Source organism: Rhopilema esculentum, chromosome 10 (assembly GCF_057945365.1).
Source record: "Rhopilema esculentum isolate cy_ngs chromosome 10, ASM5794536v1, whole genome shotgun sequence".
NCBI classification, from domain to species: domain Eukaryota; kingdom Metazoa; phylum Cnidaria; class Scyphozoa; order Rhizostomeae; family Rhizostomatidae; genus Rhopilema; species Rhopilema esculentum.
The window spans coordinates 8380533-8403249 of NC_142824.1; the positions used below are offsets into that span (position 1 = coordinate 8380533).

Sequence of the window (22717 nt, forward strand, 5' to 3'; positions counted from 1 at the left end):
CTGACCCCCCAACTATCAAGACCCCCCTTCTATCAGGACCTTAGAGTATGCAGGAATATTTTGTTTTTATTTACTGTCAGAAACGTAAAACTGACTTCCTCAGTGTGGCCTTCGCCATTTGTATATTTATTTGGAGGAAATCGTCATTGGGAGATCTTATGGGAATCAAATCAAAGCTGGTCAAGGACTTTCTTGTCAAGGGAAAGTATTTGATATTGAATTGGAGGGGAAGTATAATGACAGATACTTGATTTCCTGCATATTTTGCAAACTAAACAACGGAGTCTTGACACTGTGAAGGAGTCCTCTTCTTCTCTTTTTTTAATTTGTGCGAGAGAGAGAGCGATAAATCGAGAGGTTTTAAACATCCTAACCACAACCCAACAGTGCTCAACAAACATCAAAAATTAAATGAAAGTACTAGAGGGATTCAACAAGCCAGTACTTGCTAGACCCATTGGCAAGTACATTACAGTCAACATTTTCAGAAATTCGTTAGCCATAATAAGGTTCGACAGTGTTGATATGTCTTTTATATCAGTATTATATATCAGTATATCTTTGGAATATTCACGGGTTAATTCTAACTGCGTTCGTATTCAATAGCTTTCGACATTCCCTTTGGGACAATGGTTTTCCACATAGTCACACCACCTCTTGAAGAAAGTATCTCTGGTAATTCAACACAAGCTTCTCCTATGCATTTGTCTTGTCCAGAAATCCCAAGCTTGATCCTCCTTCCGTATAATCTGTACCTAACTGCCGACTTCTCAGGATCTGGAAGCTCTCTGAATTTCAATTTGAAATATTTGTTTACTGTTGTTGTTGTTGTTACATTGTAATATCTACTCTTAACAATATACTTTCTAGAGGGCAGAAAAACTACGTGCAATTTAACCTGGTGAGGTCCGTTTGAAGCAGGAAGCGGAATACCTTCTATCTTTATTATTTTACCCGCTAAATATCCCTTCTCTTCGTTGAATATCAAAGAAAGTTGAACGCGAGAAGAATCAACACCTCCAAGAATGTCTGTTTTCAAGGTATCAGCTCTACTCAAACCGGCATCGCTCTTGCGCCAGCCCAAGTCACCATAAGCGGAAAGAGATTCCCTATCACTAGAAGCATCATAGTCAGACTGAGACACTTCTGCATAAACGTGTTTCACTACTGCCACCTCACTTCTGATTGAGCGGGTTTCTGCAATATCTAAGTAACTGCGATCTTGCTTCTTGCCTATTTTTTCTTGGAAAATATCTATTTGTGTTCTTACAGGCATGTTATCGTCTTTGTCTTGCATTGAATCATCGGGGTCTCCGCAAACCTCCTCTGCAGTATCCAATTTGGAATACGCATTTTCGTGTTGCGCCCTTTTCCGAACAAATGAAAGAATGAGACGCAAAACTAAAATGAACACAATAGCTATAACTAGGGTCCCCGCAAGGCCAGCAATAACGATTGCGTACCCTAAAAGAAAACAAAAGCAGTGCTTAAAAAAGTGTCAGCAAGAAGATTTGCGATATCTTGGAGAAGAAAAAGGACATTTACTTCTCTCTTCGATAATTGTGCTGCAAATAGAAGGGACTTTTTGAATTAAAAAGGAAATTTTTCAAAAAATAAGATTTATCGACAGGTTGCTGGACTTATCATTGCCTGCTTTTTTATCTTGTAAGCATTCAAAGGTTTTCAAAACGGGTACCATAATAAACGACGGTTCCTTTAAACTTTAAAACGACGAATCTGATTAAACTGTACATCATTTGATGCACAAGAATGTGGTGATTCTACCTATGTCAATAATTGGCAAATATTGCAAAATGATACTTTCTATGTAAGTTTATTGGTTAAATCACCTTCAAAAGCTATTTTGTACCCTTGCATTTGTCTGACTCATATCAGCCAGGGGCGGATCTAGGGTGCTGCAACTACCTTACGCAAGGCAGTCAGCTGCTGTTGACAAAGACTGAAACATATGAAGTTCTCTAAACCACAGTCTAAACCTGCCCTTGGAATTCTTTGAAATGGCTCACGCTCTACCCCCAAATACCTCCATTAATTGAGTGCGTGCAGTCATTCATGAAAGTGTTTCTTCTTATCATATCCTGCATGGGACCCTACTTTGCATCTTTGTTTTGCCTCATATTTCGTTTTGCCTTATATTGAGCGAATAACTGATTATATGCCTGCGATTATGTGATCCTCTTCCCTGCCTCAGGTTATTTGACATAAATCACATTTTGCGGCATTTCGCATATTAATTTTAGATGCCCGCGCAGTTTCAAACAATCGATTTTGAGACCCTACATAATTTTTATTGTTCTCCATGCAGCATCGATGAGATGTATGAGAATTGTTTGTACATGAAAAATATGTGGGGAGGGCTCAGCGTATGGTTATTTGGAAGCTTGAGGTGCCGCAGAATGCCGCAGAGTTAACAGCCTCATTTCACTCCTGTTCCGCGATTTTTTATAGACAGGGAAAAAACTGAGAAGGGAAAAGGATGTCCTGAAAAGCTTGCCCCTATCTCTGTAGCTAAAGTATCGCAACTAGACCTACCTGGTTAAAAGTTCTATTTTGAACCGAGAACAAACTTTTTTCTTGGGAGGTTTATTTTATGTTATGTTATGTTATGTTATGTTATGTTATGTTATGTTATGTTATGTTATGTTATGTTATGTTATGTTATGTTATGTTATGTTATGTTATGTTATGTTATGTTATGTTATGTTATGTTATGTTATGTTATGTTGTGTTATGTTATTTTATGTTATGTTATGTTACCTTATGTTATGTTATGTTACCTTATGTTATTTTATGTTACCTTATGTTATGTTATGTTATGTTATGTTATGTTATGTTATGTTATGTTATGTTATGTTATGTTATGTTATGTTATGTTATGTTATGTTATGTTATGTTATGTTATGTTATGTTATGTTGTTATGCTATCTTAAGAGTGTTGTGTGACACGGCAGACATATATGAATCAAGGTATCACCTATTCTGGTAAAACTGTTTCTATTAGAACTGAAACACCCAAGTCTGATAATTTTTTATATTTTTAAAAGTAAAAGTTAACGAGTGCATTTATTTTTAATTACTGTAAAAAGCAAAATAAACACTTGTATGACACCACTTCGGAAAAGTTTCATTGCAAGATCAAGGGGATTTTTGCCATCTTGGGATGCTTCATCGGCAAAATTTCAGATTTCACAAATAGAGGCACATAAAGGATGGCTCAGCCACACTGTATTATAAGCAAATTGGATCTAGGCCGTAAGCTGTGACCAAAAAAGGTGCTCCAAAATCAATTTTCGTTGCCCGCATCCGGGCACAACTTCACGACTGTTTTTTCTTGTTCAAAATGTGTTACTTAATATAAAATCAGTTGTTGTCACTCTGACAAACATGCATCTCGTGAGATACGGGGGTCAATAATTTCTAGGTTTTATGACGTCATCGATACAGTCAAGTTATTTAAAAAACATTTTTTGACACAGAAACTGCCCCCACCAGCTAGATCACTTTAAGTTAGTATACAAACGTGCAACTTAGAGCGTTGTCAAACGCTTCGTGTTTGAGAAGATGCCTTTTAACGGTTGATGACGTCATCACAACATCATCATGTATTATGGTCAAAACCATCTGTTTCTGTAGTTAACACCGTAGTTAGCAGCATGAACGGGCTTACAGTTGGCAAATGCGAGTAAGCTTGTTCATACTGTACAGGTTATTCTCGTACAGTGCTGAGGAGAGGGGGGTCAGGGGGGTCACTGACCCCGGGGCCCATAAATAATAACTCAATTGAACAAAATTAACAAAACATAATATTGAGGACAATAATGACAAAGGTCCATGAAGTCGTGAAGAAATTTTTGTTAAGAATTTCTCATCTTTGTTGGCTAGGGCTAAAGAAGTTCAAAAGCTTCTGAATGTTACGAAATGTGATTGCAGGGTAACATACAGGGCAATATGTATGTCATACAGATTTACACTATGGCGTTCGCATCTATTTGCAACAGTGTGTCGGCTGTGGTCCAATTTAGTTAATGAATGGAACGTTTTTCATTTTCTAGCCGTTAAGAATTTCTAAGTAAATTTCGTTTTCATGCATTATGGTGCTAAGACATCAGTTATGCTCAAATTATCAGGTATCAGATATCAGTTATCAGGTATGGTAAGTATGTTATTTGATGCGTACATTGTATATCGATTGTATTTAAGAAGTGCAAGGTTGAATGAAGCAGTGCGATATGGAAGGAAACAGAATAAACAGTTGCCTAAGGTATTAAATGTACTTGTGATAAATTATATCTCTTCCATTAAATATCCCTAAGTCTTGCGCGTAACCAACTTTTTTTTATTCTCAGTTATTTAAACGTATCATCTTGTACCTGTTATTTTCTATTTCTTTCTTATTCACAGGAGGGGTGAGAACCATTGATTTTCAGACAAAAATCTAACAAGCTTCTATATCTTTCTCGTAAATTTCAACATAACATAACAACATCAGAACTGAAAAAAAGATCATTTGATATATTGAATATTCTTATGTTTATTTAGGTTTGAATTTTTTCCATCAAAACATAGCATTTAGATAAACATAGAACCATGTTAAATTTTTGAAAAGAGCAGAGGTTTTCCGACAAAATAGCAGTTCAGCTCTATAGTAGTCTTTTTGCTCCCTCTATCTACACCATTGCCACCGGCGCAGTTTAGCCACCATGACAATTTTAGCAACCAAAATAGCCACCCTAGCAGTTTAAGCAACCATAATTTTCAAAACTTTCTGGGGAGCATTCCTCATACCTCCTAGAAGCGTCTGCCTTAGGCATGCCTTATAATTTAATTTTTGTCCTGACCGGGGGCCCATAAATTCTCTCTGCGGCCCTGTTCTTGTATACAGGTTTTGAATAGTTAATGACGTCATCCCTTTATGATTTTTGTATTTTACTTTCTTAAATCAGGTTGGAATCAATAATTTTATGAAAAACATTTCAGTTATTTAAGCTTTGTAAACGCATTAAGAATAAAACAGTGGTGGCGCCAGCTGTAGCAGAATGGGAGGGTAATAGGCGTGACCCAGGAGACTACGCCTTTACTGTCTCATTTTAATTGTTTATTATGCCAGGTGCATTTTCATAGACAAATCTTGAAAAATATGACCTGCCCCTACCCAGTGCATTTTTCATCAATTTTAGGAGAATATCTGGACAATGTTTTGCAAGAGGGGAGGGGGGGATAACCGTCCATACTACCCCTTGGTGCCGCTACTGGAAAGCAAGAATGTCAAGAATGTATCAAACAACGATCCATTTGTTTAGCCGACCGCCATGTTTATTTTAAAGCAATTGGTACTTAGGTATTATCCGGACTGTGATATAGGCCCGAGAATAATTAAGCAGCACCGGCTTTCGGCATTCCATGTTATACACCTTGCAACAAGAAAGACGCAGGAGATTGCTGAGCCTAAACACATAAAGCGCGGGAATGGTGAAGTTTAAAGCTGAATTTCAAGTGAATTGCAGGTTTTCACAGTTGACAACAAGAAGATTCGTAATCAGCACGAAAAAACACACAGGAAAATGCTTATTAAACGTAGTGCCGGAATGGGGGCAACGAGACCAAATAAAAATCTGACACAGCTTACGGCCTAATCTGAGCGAGCGACGGCCCCGGCACCAAGTTTTCGATGACTTGGAGAGCCTGCGGGCCTGTGGAGTTACAGGTTTATAGCTGGGGGGGGGGGGCACTAAACAGGGTCAATGGTATTAAGTAGCTAGGGATATGTGTTGATGAAACCCTGACCTGGAACCAGTAGTACCAAAATCTAAACGTAAAATGAAAGATGGATTGCCTTCGATTCGAAAGCTAAGCAATTTACCCCCAACAAACTAGGTGTTTGTCTACAGTGTAATCTCTATTCTGTGTTTCTGTTTCAACTATCTGCAGTAATTTGGAGGATGTCGGGGGAGATGGAAAGGTGCCTGGTCGGAGCGCTGGTCGGAGCGCTTGTCGAAATATTATGATAGCTGGTCGGAGCTTACCAAAATTATGAAATTTGATCTAGGAGGTTGAGTGCAGAAGAGTTGTATAATAGTACTGTTGCTAAGGAGTTTACCAACACAAAAAAGGAAGAGAACAATTGACCTTTATCGTGAAAATGCTTGGTCAAATAATCTTCTTTAAAACGAAATAGCTGTACGAGTCACCAATCAACAATGCAAGAACTAACAGCATTGTAGATTCCGTTCATCGGATATTATAAGAAAAAACTGTTCACAAATACTTTTCATTTCCCATAAAAGATTATGTCATTGAATATATATTTTATAAATTTTTCTCATTTGATAATGATGGAGTATAAGATTTTTTCTGATCATGTGAAATGATGTGGATTACCCAGGAAAGCCTCTGCGTAACAATCAAAAACCAGTGTGGCCCGCCCGTCCAAAATATGCACTTTCACCCATTGTTTTTCTCGAGTTTCAGAAAATGGTACAAGCCCTGTCAAGCTCTTATAGTTTTATTCCCCGCCAGAAGATCGACCCGCTTAGAGCTGAACTCACACTGGACCCGTCACGGCGCGGCGCGTCATGACGCTGACCAAATATGGTTAGCATTTTCGGCAGCTATACGCAAGCAGCGCGTTTTTTCAGCCACGCGTCTCGACTGCACTGCATTCGCACCATTCAACATCCACCAATCCGGCATCACCATCTCATATTTCAAATCTATTCACTCGTTCGTTTCATTCACTCTGTTGAAGCCCTGTATGCCGGGGCGAAATATTAGTATATTCTTTAGATTTAAATTATTTTGAAAATTTTATCTCGTAACATTAGATTCTCGTCGTCGTATTGCTTTGTTCCTGTACATCTTTCATAACAACACTTACTGGAATATTCATAGAATCCGGCGGGAAGCATATCCTGCGGTTCTTCCTTCTACACATTAAATTTAACTTTGACGCTCGGTGACGCTTCAGAACAATAGAAAATCTATGGCAAGCCGTAGTGGACAAAAGATGGTTGAAAAGGAAACCATATGTTGAGATTTATATGATTAGGGTCCAGAATTTTTTCGAAATTGTAGTGTCCGAGTTTTTTTCGTTGTATGTTCCGTTTTGTTAAAAAAATATTTCAATCACTCCCCGTTAAGCTTTCAATACCTTCCAAAAGTTTACTTCCGAGGGATTTAATTCATGGAAATTTTGGGGAGTGTTGATAAAAATAAGCTGTTTAATTTTCCCTCGAATTTTGGCAGGAAGGGAAACCCCATGAATCCGTAAAGCCAAACATTTTGCTAATTGTAGTAGACCTTCCAAATCTTTAATATCAATAAAAATTTCAGTTCTCCAATGAATGCTTGAAGAGAATCGTCTTCCTGTCAAAACATTGACCAACCTCTCGAACCGTGATGTCGAAGAAACCGCACGAGACTAATTGAAGTACATAGAATACCTCATTTTTTGGCCAAGATGCTGTTTTTGATATATTGGCTTCAGGTTACCGTTTCATCCGTTTCTGTAGCAAACCTAAATGTCCGGCTAGATTTTGCAATGCAAGGAATACAGTACAACTTGTCAAAAAATTTGCAAGTTTGCTGTGAACAGCATTGGAAAACAGAAAACACGCCGCTCGATGACGCATCGTGTGTGAATAGCATGAAAAAGTACATGACGCGACGCTCGATGACGCTCCGCGACGCGTCCAGTGTGAATTAACAGTGTAGACGGAAAAAAACTGATAATAGCCGTAAAACCTTTTTCATCCTCTGTGCTATCGAGTTTCACAAAATTTTATTCGAAAATAGTTTACATTATAAACTCTACTGTTGCGACTTCTCTTTCATCGTTTCAATGTCTGCAAGAATCTATGCGAAACGGGAGGGTTTTCAAACACATTCGTCTCTACATTCGATATGTGTAGATAGAAACTCAAATAAATTTGATCAATTTGCATTTGATCAAAGAAAAGGCAACGTGCAGTTCAGGATTGAAATTTGCAGGGTCATAGTCTTCTTTGTTATTATTTTTGTTAGCCAGGTTATCCTTGCTCACTGTTTATACAAGATTTACTTCTCACTGGGCCTCCGTCACTGCTGATTGTTTATTTTTGATTTCGCGAATCGGGTGTTTGTAAACCGGCTAAGATCTCTGTAAGGATTGCCTCCTATTAAAGAAGCATATAAAATCAATAATAGGCACAGGAACATGAATAGAATAAGCACATGAAAATGAAATGAACTTACATGGAAATACCATCTCATTTGAAGAAACTTCAAACACCGTGGTTGTGAACACCGAGATTACTTTGCGGGCTTGAGAACAGAAGACATCGAGAAAATGGATTCATGAATAAAGGAGTCCAGCACAATGAACCGTCCAATTGAGCATGAAATCGGAGACCTACTGTAGGTCACCGCGCGATGCGACAACTCTAGTGCGTAAAAGTATTCAAATTTGAAATGTTTTGATATTACTGGTACATCGTTTACTGGCTAAGCAAGTTTTGACGCATCGTTAGAATTAAAGAGAAAGCTCATAAGGCCTATCTTTCCCTTATAATTGCTAAAAGCAAAGAATGGGGCGGTTTCCAGCCACGTCTTTTTCTCTATCGTTTCGACCATACGATTGTTCCTATTCTAAATTATGCATCAGAAATATGGGGTTTTGAAGAATGGTCTAAGCTAGAAATTCTTCATCTAAAAGCCTGTAAATATGCTTTGGGGGCTCGACCTAGTACCACTACCGATGCCATTTACGCTGAACTGGGAACAATTAGTCTTCAAACCCATAGACATATACGTATTCTAAGTTTCTTCGCTCGATTATCATCTCTAGATTCACAACGTTACGCTAGCAAAGCTTTTGCAATGCTTATAAAGATGCAGACTATGGCCACTCTAACTGGGTATCTCATGCCTGCGACCTAAGGGTACGCTATGGAATACAGGAATCGTATAATCGTTCAGTTACTAAAACTAAGGTTATAAGCTATTTCGAGTCAGAGGTACTGGGAAGATTAAATGAACACATAACTGAGAACAAACAACTGAATTTATACGCCTCATTTAAAACAATTTACAAATTTGAGTCTTATCTTGATTACATAAAAGATGCATATTAGCAAAACTAAAACTCCAAGATATGAAATATTTTATCCGTATTGTAAGACCAGGGCCGTCGCGAGGCAAGCCTTGTTGGGGTGGGGGGGTGTTGACTACAAATTTACCTGATTAAGAAATAATTACCTGAAATTCTTAAGTTGCTGTCAGAAACCTCTGCAATACATTTTGTCAATTTAACTGTGTGGCATATAATTCGTAACATTCATTTTAAAATGATAATAACGGACTTTCCTAATAGTTTTGCCAAATCTGTATACCGGGACGAGCAACCACCCGAGGCGGCACCATGGTTGCCGCCGAAGGGCTAGAAAATTTTCGAATTTTGATGCTTCCAGTTCCCTGGAAAATGCACTCTTTTAAGTAAATTTTACTAGAGCAATCCTCCTTATCCTATCGAAAATTCTTTTGTTTTTGCAAACAAATTGAACAGCAGATAAAAAAACAACTGGTACAATTTCGCCGTGGTCTTGAAAAATTCCATGTTGTCAGTTACTTCTAAAGCTAGGCTACAAGCAGTACTGGTTGCCAATTTAGATCCCTCTTTCCATCTTAGCATGCCTTTTTAGGGGAAATGGACACAAGACACAATTTTACCTAAAGAGTGCCTGGATTTTTAGCTTTTGTGCCATCAAGAAATCTTCAAATCTTCAAGTCATTAGTTTTTTTATCTTCCTTCATATCAAGAAATATCATATTTAGCCAAAGGAGCAACTATCTTTGCTTGATCCATTTTTGATGTTTCTACATGAAGGTCGCTGAAATACCTAAAGCGTTTCTTCCACTGGGCGGATTTTACCTGAAATTTCCTATTGCGATACTATTGAGGGGGGGGGGGGGGGGGGGGTGTGACACGCCTGCGACGCCTGCGACGCCTGCGACCCGGTCGCGACGCACCTGTGTAAGACTTTGGATATTTTCAAAGTTGAGGATGAAGTACATTTCCTCTTAACTTGCCCCCTATTTAATGAGAAACGGCAAATTTTTTACAAAAAATTTACAAAACATTTCCAAATACTTCCTCGTTGAGCGAATTCATAGTGTAATCAATTCTCCGTACACAAAAAGGCATTTCTTGGAGCCATTTTCTATTCTTTGGCATATTCTCTACTTTATAAGGCTCCAAGGAGCCTTGAAGCCCTGGGGAAATATGTCCCTTTGACCCACTCTCTGTGGTCCTGGTTATTTAATGCCTCTAAGATTCCTAGTCATGAAGTTGGATGACAGTTTTTGATAAATTCGCTTTTCCTAAGAACAATTTTTTAAGAACAGGAGCCTCTAAACTGGTTAATTTTACTTATATCAGGTTTGTCAAGAGCTAAGAACAAATTAAGAACAAGCTGGACTGAAGTACTTTTAAATGTACTTTGAACAAAGTTGTGAAACCTCCTAAAATATTTCCTTTCAAACAAGAAGTTTTTCCTATCAAGGGGAGCATGGAAGCTGGATTTTCAAACTTTTTTCAAATGGGGCCTGAGGCCTGAATATTTAGCAATTGCATTGCCAATATCCTTAGGGTTTAAACACAAATTACGAACAATCCAGCCTCAAAGTTTCAGTGGTTTTAATGGTTTCACTGTTGGTAAAAGCCACCCTGATCTTCAAATTAAATTAAATTGTTCTTATAGAAAAAGTTCGTTTCTCATTCCACAGTTTCGAAGTGTCGACAGTGCGTTTTCTCTTTTTTAAACCTATCTAGACCGGGCTTTTTGAGCTGCTAGAAGACTAAGGGGGTAACATGTCTAGCCTCATAGAAAAATTTGAAGAATCAACAATATTTTTTAGAGATTTTCTCTCACGTTAACAAAACAGAACAGATATTATCAGCTAATCAATCCTGCAAATTCAATGGTTTACAAAACTGTTGTTTAGTGTCAGTGGTGGCGCTAGGTTTCCTCCGACAAAGGGGCTAGCACTTCCGACGGAGGGGCTAATTTTTTTAGAGAACGATAGGGCTAGGGGGCGACAAGGAATTGTAAGGGTACTGGAGACCGAAGGCGAGCGTTGCGAGCCGAAAATTCGGGGGGTCCGGGGGTACTCCCCCGGGAAAATTTTGGTGGCTACACCCATTAGATTGGCTAAAAATGCTATCAAAATGGTGTAATCGTGTTTTTTACTACGTTTTTTGACATATTACTAAGGGCACGTTTGCCCCCTCCCTTGCCCCTCCTAGCAAAGGGCAGGAGGGGCGCTTGCCCCCCCGCGCCCCCCTTCTCCGGCGTCCCTGGAAATTTTTTTTGAAAGCTGCCTCTAGATAAGCTTAAAACTACTCTAAATCTTTACAACTCATCAAACGTTGCCAATTCAAGTAGGGCCTATCTTTGGAAAGTATGAATTTAAATAAAAAGCAACCAACTGAACTTAAGGAAAACTGGAACACAACGTAACTTTATAGGAACAGACCTCTTATAACAGATTATTATTTACCATGAAATTGATGTGTCGATGAGTTGTTTTGGGATGAGCTTCCTGAATTCTGATAACAGTCCTTTTAGAAATTTCTATTTCCGCCAAAACTTAAAAAATTCGCTCCGACAAAAAAAATTCAAGCATAATTTATCTTCCGACGGAGGGGCTAGCCTCCTCCGACGGGGGGGCTGTAGCCCCCCCTGCCCCCCCTCTGGCGCCACCACTGTTTAGTGTTCCTGGAAAGAATTCCTAGCATGTATTTGTGGAAGTACCCTGGGTCGGTCTCCGCAGCTCTCATTATTTTTTGCCACTGTTAAATTTTTGCGGTAATGTGGAACAATCAAGGCAGATAACAACATTTTATTGATGTCATTTGATGTTCTGTCTCTTCTATCTCGTTGAAATAGTACAAGCCAAAATTATTCACCCATATTGGTCGCGAACCGGGTAAAATAGAGAAGAGCGTAAATAGAGAAATATTTCCGGTCAGAGGTAAAATAGAGAAATCGGATTGACCGCTGTTTGATCCTATTGTCAACACTTATTACCGAATAATTGTTACCTTTGTGTTGACTAATAGTTTAAATATGCGTCACATTTCTCTATTTTAGCCGTGAGAGCCGACCCGCTTCTCCATTTCAACCCGAGAGCCTATATTTATGTTATTTGCGGTAGATTCATGCTATTGGTACTTTCCTGAAGCATGGTAAACGTGAAGTAAAAAAAGAAGCCCCTTCTTATAAACGCCTCTAAAAAGATCGAAAAATTCAAAAGAACAATCCAAGTGTAATATGGATGGTATCTTAACAGCTCTACACCTCAATAGTCGCTTGAGTCAATGTTTTCATCAAATGGATAATTCGCACACAACATTGAAAAGGGGTATTCGGTTATTTTGTTATTTAACTCTGGGAACCAAAGTTGTTTCATTTTCAAAACTAAAAAACCTAAATATTAATATTTCCCCAGAAAATCTCATTTTTTTCACATCTAAAATACCCCTTATAGGGCCTCATAAGTTGGAGAACAATTACATTTTTTCAACGTGTCCATCACCGTACCGTGTCCACCAACAATAAATGTAAAGTTTTACAAAACCTACCAAAAAACTCATGCAGAAGAAAAGCTACAGCACTACACAATTTACCAAAGAGATTCAAAGATTGATTGAAATAACTCAAAATAATACGACAAGAGACGGCAAGATGCTCGTCGACTTCTAAATCTTTACAATACTACAACACTACCCTGGAAAATTATAGTGTAATAAATTTCAATATCATTTTAAAAATATTCATATTCAGCTGGCTAATCGCCGCCTGAAAATTGACTCGGAAACATGAGGACTGTGGAAGTCATAAATTTCAGGCTTTCCAATGAATCTAGAAATTTTTTGGCTTCAGAACTAATTTCATCTTCACTGCGCATCTCATTTAAAGCTTCTAAATTGAAAGGTAGCGAAGAGGGGTTTGAATCACTTCTGGTCGCTAGGTTCTGTTGCTGTGCCGCGTATGTTGACGACGAAAAGTCTGTGGTTGATGATTCAGTCGAGGCTAGTGTTTCCTCTTCGCCGCCCCAATTGACACCAAACAAATCATTCTTATTCAGAGATGTTGACGAATCTGCAATTAATATTGAAAATGTAGCAACAGCTGTAAAAAAGTTACAGAAAGGAAAGGGTGCACTGGCTATAGCAAAGAGACTTTATTGGGAACTGGAAATCAGGCATCTTAGAGACTAAAGATTTGATACAGCAGGGAAATGCTTTATTCGTCACTGATGTGGAACCAGCGAGCTTACAAAATGAGTGAGGTAGCAAGGGAAAATGGGAAAAAGGACTTCCTTAAAAAGGACTTACTTAAAAAGGGCTTACTTAAACAGGGCTTGTTTAACAATAATTCTAACATAACTAGATTATAACTTTACTTAAAAAACGACAATGTGTGAGAATATTATACGTTATACAAAAGAATTCTTACATAACATGCACATTAGATATGCACATAGAGCTTGTCCCAAAAGATGATTCACATGATTCAGTAGCCAGCGATGTTGAATCAGCTATTGATAACACGCTATCAATATACTGAGTTAGCTTTGAAATTATGGAAAACTGAATAACACAGATTCCATACTCTACAGCAGTTACACTTAAGAAAGTAGGATTCCGATACCCCATGTCATAGGAGTAGGATTCCTATATCTACCGGTTCCAAAGATTGTGAGAACTGTGAATTAATTCTGCATAGTTAAGTTTTTTTCTTTCAAAGAAGTGCTCAAACTTGTAACAGCTCTGTATGCATATCTTTAAAAATCGAGATTGATTAAATGAACATCCAATTTTAAAGAGACCTTCGAATTCTGTAATAAACGGTTGGAAATCAGGCACTGGGGGCCAAAACACGATTTTACCTTTATTTGGCAGTGATGCGGAACCTGCAGCAACGCCACTCGAGAAGAAATCCAGGTCTAAGGATGCGGTTTCTGAAGTTGTTTCAGAGCCACTGTCACCTAAAAAATTGTCAAAGTCATCATGAACTAAAAGCCAAGTTCAACAGCTTATTGGCTAACGTCAAAACCTCTTTACAACTAGAGTATTCTGCATCAATCAAGCATCTTCGGAGATTTGAAACATCAAATTTATTCAAAACGGTAAAAATATCTTCATTCACACCAATTATGGGAGAGGCCTCCTGCGAAGACTATTAGGCCCTATAATCTTCACACTATTCACGATTGGCATTCATGAGTTTACAATGGCAGTAACTATGAAGCTTATCAACTTCCGAAAACCAGACGCAAGATGGACAATCCGCTGCCTAAACCTGAAGAATGCAGGCGATGCAACAATCTCCTTAAAGATAAAATCAACCTAGGGAAATTAAATGTTTAAAAACAAAACAGAGAGTTTATAATAAAAGACGGCTTACTCCATAGGTATGAGTGTGTGGGAAAAAGATGTGTATGTGTGGTGATCTTTGCGATTGCACCAAACCGTGACATTTTTCAAGTTGACTTTGAAATTTTTTTACCAAAAATTAGCAACGTTTGGAGGACACAATAGTTATCAATTACCTAACAAAGAGTCATTGCGGATATGCACGTAAAATGTACAATTTATATATATATAATACCAAAAAATTCAAAGAAAAATTGCTTTGGCACTTCCTTCTTTTCTAATTCAGTTAGACGATATTCTGTATGGCGCCTATCTTTTCTGAAATTTTTTCTAGAGCCATTCACGCGAGGAACCTTAAAAAATATGTCCAAGAGCGGACTGTTTTCATTTTGGCCGGCAAGGTTGCTAGTACTGAACACCGATATACTAATAATTTGCCGATGATGAACGGTCCTTGTCACCGATGTCTATGTGAACAAGGACAGTCAACGATAAAAGGGGATACATAGCACATGGTAAAAAGTACTTTGAATCCAACACTATGCATCCTGAGAATTGTAAACGTCAGAAGATAATGGGCGGACCTTCATTTCCAGGTGCGGATCGAGAATAACACGCGAGAAAGAATAGTGACTTATTCCCATAGAGATACGAGATTATCCTATCTCTAGGCTTGTTCCTGGCTTTAACCAATCAACGACCGCTCATGTAGCTGCAGAGCCATTCGTGATTGCATTATTCAAGCGTAACAAAGCACTGATGTTAACATGTAGCTATTTTTAACTTGAACAACTGCGTTAATCCTCATATCCTAATACATAAGCTCTGGTGACCAAGATCATAGTTCTGTTGTTAACAAAGCGTAACCTTTTCAAAGTTCTATTTAACTGAGGAAAAATAAGATCTCTGCTCTTAAGTCTTAAAGCGTGCTTGAGGTCTTTACACAAAAATATTATAGAGCATTTTGCCTTTGAAGATATACCCAGTCCCAATGTAGCCACATGAATCATAATGATACTATTTCTTTTGATTTAAAAGACATATCCTGGGCCACAAAACAGCAAAAATCTTAGCTCTTCAAGTTAAGGGTTCAATGTGAACAACAAGATCATAAATCTGAGAAGTGAGAAACAGCTTATATCTACCTTTCTTGAGACTTGAGATAGAAGGTACTCTTTGGAGTTTTAGCTGAAAAGAAATACAAAAAATTGGCTATGATGATAAACATATCAATTTTTGTACTGAGATGCCTAGAAATGTTCAGATTAGCAAGTTATCTTGGGCTTGGCTTTAGGAAAATTTTTGAAAATTTAAGGTCATTTAAAATGATACAAGGAGTGGACTTAATTAGGCCTGTGTCTTTAAACATTTCGCCTGAAACTAAGAAGTTCTCAACCATTCACACTAAAATTTCATTTGTTTTGTTCCAGTACTTCAGATTGTTGTGTTTATGATTGCCGCCCCTGAACACTAAAACAAGACACTTAAAGATACACTTAAAAGATACTTAAACTATTCTAAAGCTTATGACAGGCTCAGGCATAAAAACCACTATCGGGACTACATCTGCAAATGTACCCGGGCCACAAGGCAGTAGGAAATTCAATTTTCTTCCACTTATCAGGAATCACGTAGATGTCTGTCATTGAAAGGAATTAATATATAAAATTAAGTATTCAACACAAAAAGCACATTGTAGTTATAAAAAAAGGTAGATTATAAAAGGCACCTGACACAGGTAAATGTGACAGCCACTTGACCATCAGCGGTTGACCAATAAAGTTGTGCACAGGGAAAAACATTTGACAGTTTCTGACTTTCTGCAAATCTACGAAATCCTAGAGCAACTCACAGTGGTTTCATGTGAGCAGTTTCCAATTCCATTCATGTCAAATGCTCTGATCAATTTCGCCTAAAAGTTATTCTTGGATTTGTTGCACTTCTGCATGTCAAATGTCTTTAATGCTATCAGGTCTACATTTAAATTGTTTGTAAGTTTTTATTTAAAAACCTTACCTCTTTTTGCTGGCTCTGTGCTAAGAGTGTTGGTTTTAGAAGTGATGTCATTTTGACAGCTGGCTCCGGCATAAGGATCTGAAACTGGTCACTGGAATTCTCAGCATCCTGAAAATTTTAATATTTTGAAATATATAAAAAAACCCTCATCTAATTTGGTAGTGGTAAGGTATAAAATATTTTCTCAATATTGTATGAATTTATTGACGTAAGACATTGGATAGAAAATTGATTGATTATTCTCTTGGGTAGAAAACTTATCTATGCATCTACAATCACATGTCAAGACATTGCCAGGAAATAAGATAGGGCTAAAACCTAAATATACATATGATATACACTAATTGACAACCAGTAAAAATGACATATTATTCAAAATTTGATGCAGAAACTTAAGTTTCAACAAAATTCTTCAAGTTTATTATACTACCAACTTTCAAACCTGCTGCATGCTATGATAGTTAATAGCCTCAAATATCACCCCAAACTGCAGACAAGCAATCAGTAATCAATAACCATAAAAAACATAATTGAAAAAGTCTTAGACTAACTTAAAATGCTAAATGTCAATCCTTCACAGAAGTACCACTCTCTAAATTATAAAATCAACACAAACAATAAAACTCACAAAGCTTGCTATTGATGATGTGGGTGACAATGATGAAAAACTTGATTTTTTCAATTTTTTCTGAAATTAAAAAAAGGGAGAAAAATTGCAAAGCATATTCATTAGATATTGATGAAAAGCACAAAATAAGAATACATAGAATACTAGCATATATATTTCAATGGGCTAATATGGAGATTTGTAATGCTACTTAGAGATTGATTCAAAATATCGGAATAACACATAACAGCTCAGTGGTTGCCTGGCAAAGTAGTCAACTGTAAATCAGAAATATATTAAAATATGCAGTCAAAGTTTCTATAATTCAAAATTAAAAGTAAAGCAAACTGGGGTCAGATTTTCAAACTGGGGAAAAGCTTGAGTTTTGTTCACATCATAATCATTAGTGTATCAAATTGTCAGAATCTTATTGCATTCAAATAAACAGTTACATAAAATTATATCATATCATATTAAAATATCATATAATTTAAGTAAATTATATAAAGTACATAATTACAAAACTTTAATTTTATTAAGCAAGGCTTTCTGTATTATTTCTATCCGAAGAACCTCTACCAAATAATCATGATATGCATATCAAGGCACAGCCGGCTTACCAGTTTAAATTCTCCTTCTGTAGTCATAATTCCCTGATAGCATAGAAATAAACTAAAACATACCTTAATACCCTCAAATGTCAGATTCATAGAGACAAGCATTGATTTGAAGTTTGTTGATGAATTGAAGCTGACATTCCAGTTTACCTCTTCTTCCTTACCCAAGGTAAGCGCTCCCCAAACACCACCAGATCTGTTAAAAACCATTTTAAAAAGACTAATTGATTGCTTTGACAAATAAATATAAATAAAGAGGACAAAGAAGCACCAGCAGACTAAAATATCTTTAAAAACTTTATAGAAACTTTAATCTGCTTAATATCTATCCACTCAATAGTCACTTAATAATTGTATGTAATGCATCATGCTCTCAAACTGCGAAAAGAAAATGTTCAAAATCTTACCTCTGATTTTCTATATCTATCAGAGATGTTTCTAAATTTGAGTGCTCAGTTTGTGACAATAAAGTTTCACCTGGCCTTGGGAAACAAGGTGACAGCAAGACAGATGAGTTGGCCGTTTTTGTCTAGAACAATACCAAACAAGTATGTAACGAAGAATTCACAAAAAAATATCATAACTTTCTTATTAAAATTTTAATTTCTCTGCATCACAAGGCACTTCGAACGAGAAAAACAAACTATTTGATGAGCAATAATGGATCATGCTGGAAAATCAGTAAAAGGGATTTACAATAGAAGATAGTTGACTTTCTTGAAGTTGTTCTTGATCAACAAGAAGAAAATAAATTCAATACTAAACATACTTGATACTTTTTAATATAAACAAATTGTAAGAAAGAAACAAACAGGCATTTAAGAAAAACGACTAGAACATGTACCTGATTGAAAGCTTTGTTTTCTCTCCTTGCCTTTGAAATATTTTCTGGTTTTTCAAATGATCCAAAGCTGTAAGATTCATCAGGGGCTTTTTTTGTCTCGAGAGAACTGTCACTTGATGAGCCAAATGCAGCCCAGTCATCTTTTAAGCTGACATCAGTTTGATTTTGCTCAGCCGGCCATGATGAAAAGGAATCAAATTTTCCTTGGATATTTACAGATTTATTTTGGTCTGTTGATGAACTAAAAGCTGCCCAGCCATCAGCTTGATTTTCATGTTTAACATCTTTTGTCTTGGAGAAAACTGGGGTATGTACATTGAAATCTTGAAAATCATCAAAATCTTCCTGATTACATTTAGAGGATGGTTGAAAATTATTATCTTCTGCCTTAGAACTGATAGCAGTTTGTGTACTGATTTTCTGAAAATCATCAAAATCTTCCTCATTTGTACCTGAAGATGGTTTAAATTCATTGTTTTCTTCCTTAAAACTGGTAGAAGATTGTGCATTGAAATTTTGAAAATCATCAAAATCTTTTGCACCAGATGATTGCTGAAAATCATTTTCTTCCTCCTTAGAACTAATAGCAGTTTGAGCATTGAAATTTTGAATATCATCAATGTCTTCCTGATTTGTACCAGAGAATGGTTTAAACTCATTTTTATCTTCGATAGAACTGATAGCAGTATGTGGATCTAAATTTTGAAAATCACTAAAATCTTCCTCATTTGCACCAGATGATGACTGAAATACTTTCTCTTCTTCCTTCAAACTGATAGCAGTTTGAGCACTAAAATTTTGAAAATCATCAAAGCCTTCTTCATCACAACCAGATGATAGTTTAAACTCATCTTCTTTCTTCTTAGAAGAAACTGAAGAATGTGCATTATTGCTTTGAAAATCATCAAAATCATCTTTGTTGTACCCAGATGATGTTGTTTGAAACATATTTGATTTAGGCTCATTCTCTAACATGTTTGTATTTAGACCTTCACTTGAGTCTTCTGCAAAAGAGTTTTCTTTAAAACCAATTTCTAAAGATCCTTCCTTACTGAAGCCACCATTTTCTCTATTAGCCTCAAAATCTTGAAAATCATGAAACTCTTCATCCTTATTTTTCTTCATTTCTTCCGAAACAAGTTCTGCATATTTGCTATCTTGATTATCAGTATCTTTATCTACAGATTCATTAAATTCTAAATTGACAATCTCCTTCTTTACATTATTTTTCTTTGATGCTGTTTGGGTTTGAAATGATGCCCATTCATCCCTTTGGCTACTTCCAGTTGGCTCTATCATGCTGCTAATATGATCACAAGATTGATCTTGCCCATCTACTGGTTTATGAGAGTATTCTTGAAAAGTGTCAAAATCCTCATCAAAATCAGTATCAAACTGCTCAATTTCTTCATCATTGCTTTTATTGGACAGGCTATTGGCAAGACTGATTTCATTTATCTCATTGGTGGTTGGAGCCTTTTTTGGAAAATTCATCACAACATCCTGTTCCTCTTTATTGGTATTTAGATGCTTGCTACTGTCTACTACTTCACAAACAGAATTATCCTCAAAGTCAGAATGCATATCATTTAATTGCCTATTAACATCAAAATGTTCTTGCTTCTCAGAGCTTTTCTGAAATTGATCAAACTCATCAGTATCAAAATCCAGTGTGTCTACTTTGTTCTTTCCATCCAAACTGGACGCTGTGTTGCCTTGTGATGATGTGATGAAGAATTTCTCTGGTGCATTCGCACTTGTTAACTTGTTTTTCTCTACATGTAAATCTACATCTGCATTTTTGAAATCAAATATACTATTGTCATTATTTCTTTCACTGAAATTGCTGGTGTTACTCTTTATAGTCCTTTCTGAAATTTCATCTTTGCTTTCTTCTTCATTTTCCATAAACACAGATTTCGCAAATACCTTTAAAACATTAGTTGCATCTTGATTCCCTTCAGCCTTGGAATTAACTTCAATGGCTTCTCCAAAAGTTTCTTTGTACATTGAATTGGACTGAAACTCTGCAAAATCACCAAAGTTGTCACTTACATTTAATGATCTAGTTTCTTTTTGATTGTTGCATTGTTCATAATTTTTACTCACACCTAAAGTTTTTTTCTCAATATGGTCATTTCCAGATTGGCAGTTAGCATCTTCATCAAACTGGTCAAAACCTTGACTTTCAAGACACTGACCAGATGTTTGAATAACATTTTTATGAACAGTAGTGACTGTGTCATTGGAAATTCCTTTAGAAACCTTCTCATTACCTTGGTAGTTGTCATCACTTTCATTTTGCACTTCAAATATACTCTTTTGGATTGAGATATCATTAGAATCCTCTCCATTTTCTGCTTTCAACTGATGTATTTCAAATGACTTACTTTCATCACAATTGGATGTTAACTTGACCTTGCCTTCTTCACCTGCATTGTTTCTATCCTCAATTTCGTCATTGCCTTTAGATTTCTTTTGGGAGGCGAAATTTTCTATATCTGATACATTCTTGTTAACTCCATTTTGATATGTCTCATTATGTTTGGTGTCAGCGGTGGACTTGTTGGTTTTCTTTGTGTCTTCAATTGGCACTGACAAGTTTGACCAAGAGCTCCATTTTTCATCTGCATTTATATTTTCCGTATTTTCGAAAGTTGCAAAATTTCCGAAATCGCCAAAATCGTCTTCATAATCGTCTAGGGGCGGTGGTTCATTATCAAATATTGGGGGATATGCTGATTCCCCATACAATCCATGTTTGTTTTGATTCGAAGGCTCCATTTAATAAAGATGCTTAAGGCCAGACCGGAATGAGTCTATAGCTAATTTCTAGCTTATCTTTAAGATTTATCGAAAAAGTATTCATATACATGTTTCACGCATTCATCACAAGAGGGATATTCTGAATCCTACTGCTGACATTATTGGCCTAAATCACTCTCCTTTGTGTATTTGATGAATATCCATGTGAGCAATCATAAATGTTTTTTTCTGAATGCCATAACAAAATGGAAACAAAGAGTGTAACCGTTGAACTTGAATATTATACTCAAACTCCAGAATTACATGATTTTGGGCTTACAACGCTTTTCTTTTCAATGTTATTTCAGGTACTTCCTCAACATCGTCTCTCTTTTGCAGCCATTATCGGCATACGCGATTTGCCAACAAGTCGAAGGGTTATTGCGAAGGAGATCTCCTGGGTAGAAACGCCAACATTCAAGAATACACCACTTCGACGGACCGCGGCCTCGTTTTGTTCCGGGGACTGGGCCGAGTTTTGGGGTGAAAGATTTGAAAGATTTGGCTTCGTATGTGAATACCGATGAAAACGGTGTGCTGTACTTGATCGTCGAGAGATTTTTCTTCGTTTTCAAGCACCGCTTTCATTCGTAATTTGCTCTTACTTGCTGATTTGTTATCTTTGGAAGAGTTTTTTGAAAACTATTTTGAGTACGAAGCTCTGACAATTCACAGAAAATTTCGTTGTGCTGTTGTAGTGGCCTACTCATCGTAATGGATTTGGCCAGGATTTCTGGACTAAAAGTTGAAGAGTTGAAAGACTTTTTACGACTTCGTGGATTGCGTGTAACGGGAAAGAAAGAAGAATTAGTGGCAAGAGTTTTCGTTGCCGTTGAAAACAATGTGCCTGTGCAAAAATCAGCGGATGCTGTCCAGCGTGAGATTGCTGAAGAATACGCAGCAAAGTTGTTTGTTGCTGGAAACCGAATACCAGACCCACTAACGTTGACGCATGGCTGGCTAAGTGAAGAAGATAGTATTCGATACTGGCCAGTTACTCTCTATCCAGACATTTTCAATTTTCTTGCCTTCCACCCAAATGAGCTTGCCAGTACCGATCTTAGTGACTACAAGACATCAAAAGCCTACAGTTACTTCTCTCAAGGATGGCTAGCACCATTGCAATTAAATGGCATTAATGGAGATAGTAAAATTTGTCTCCTAAGGGGAACATGCAGACCTTCGCAAAGAATAAATGATGTTCCTCACAAGCTGTGGCTTTGCCTCAGTAAAGAATCAGGCAAAATAATAACAACTCATTGTACATGTATGGCTGGTATGTCACAAACATGCAACCATGTAGCTGCGGCTCTTTTCCGAATTGAATCAGCTTCTCGAATGGGTCTAAATAACCCATCTTGTACTTCAACAGCATGCCAATGGCTACCCAATAC

General features: G+C 37.0%; 2 protein-coding genes across 2 annotated transcripts; both read right to left on the reverse strand.

Moving 5' to 3' along the window:
- Positions 1–387: 387 nt before the first annotated feature.
- Positions 388–8399, reverse strand: LOC135691037 (uncharacterized). The gene is made up of 2 exons (XM_065208776.2): positions 8251–8399; positions 388–1464 (listed from the first exon to the last, which is right to left on the reverse strand). The coding sequence occupies exons 1-2, from the start codon at positions 8261–8263 to the stop codon at positions 584–586; spliced, it is 894 nt and encodes a 297-aa protein (XP_065064848.2). The 5' UTR covers positions 8264–8399; the 3' UTR covers positions 388–583.
- A 4278-nt stretch (positions 8400–12677) lies between these two features.
- LOC135693559 (uncharacterized) lies at positions 12678–21705 on the reverse strand. Its single transcript, XM_065212092.2, has 8 exons — positions 18519–21705; positions 18082–18203; positions 17741–17870; positions 17079–17138; positions 16451–16558; positions 15580–15622; positions 13948–14046; positions 12678–13157 (listed from the first exon to the last, which is right to left on the reverse strand). Exons 1-8 carry the CDS (start codon positions 21300–21302, stop codon positions 12844–12846), a joined length of 3660 nt encoding a protein of 1219 aa, XP_065068164.2. The 5' UTR covers positions 21303–21705; the 3' UTR covers positions 12678–12843.
- Between the last annotated feature and the right edge of the window lie 1012 nt (positions 21706–22717).

Excerpts from the sequence above, each read along its gene's own strand:
- LOC135693559 (XM_065212092.2), bottom strand. The coding sequence starts at position 21,302 with ATGGAGCCTTCGAATCAAAACAAACATGGATTGTATGGGGAATCAGCA. Across the intron at positions 16,559-17,078 it reads CATCATCAATAGCAAGCTTT|GATGCTGAGAATTCCAGTGA; the intron begins GTGAGTTTTATT and ends TAAAATTTTCAG. Across the intron at positions 14,047-15,579 it reads TATCTCAAGTCTCAAGAAAG|GTGACAGTGGCTCTGAAACA; the intron begins GTAGATATAAGC and ends ACAATTTTTTAG.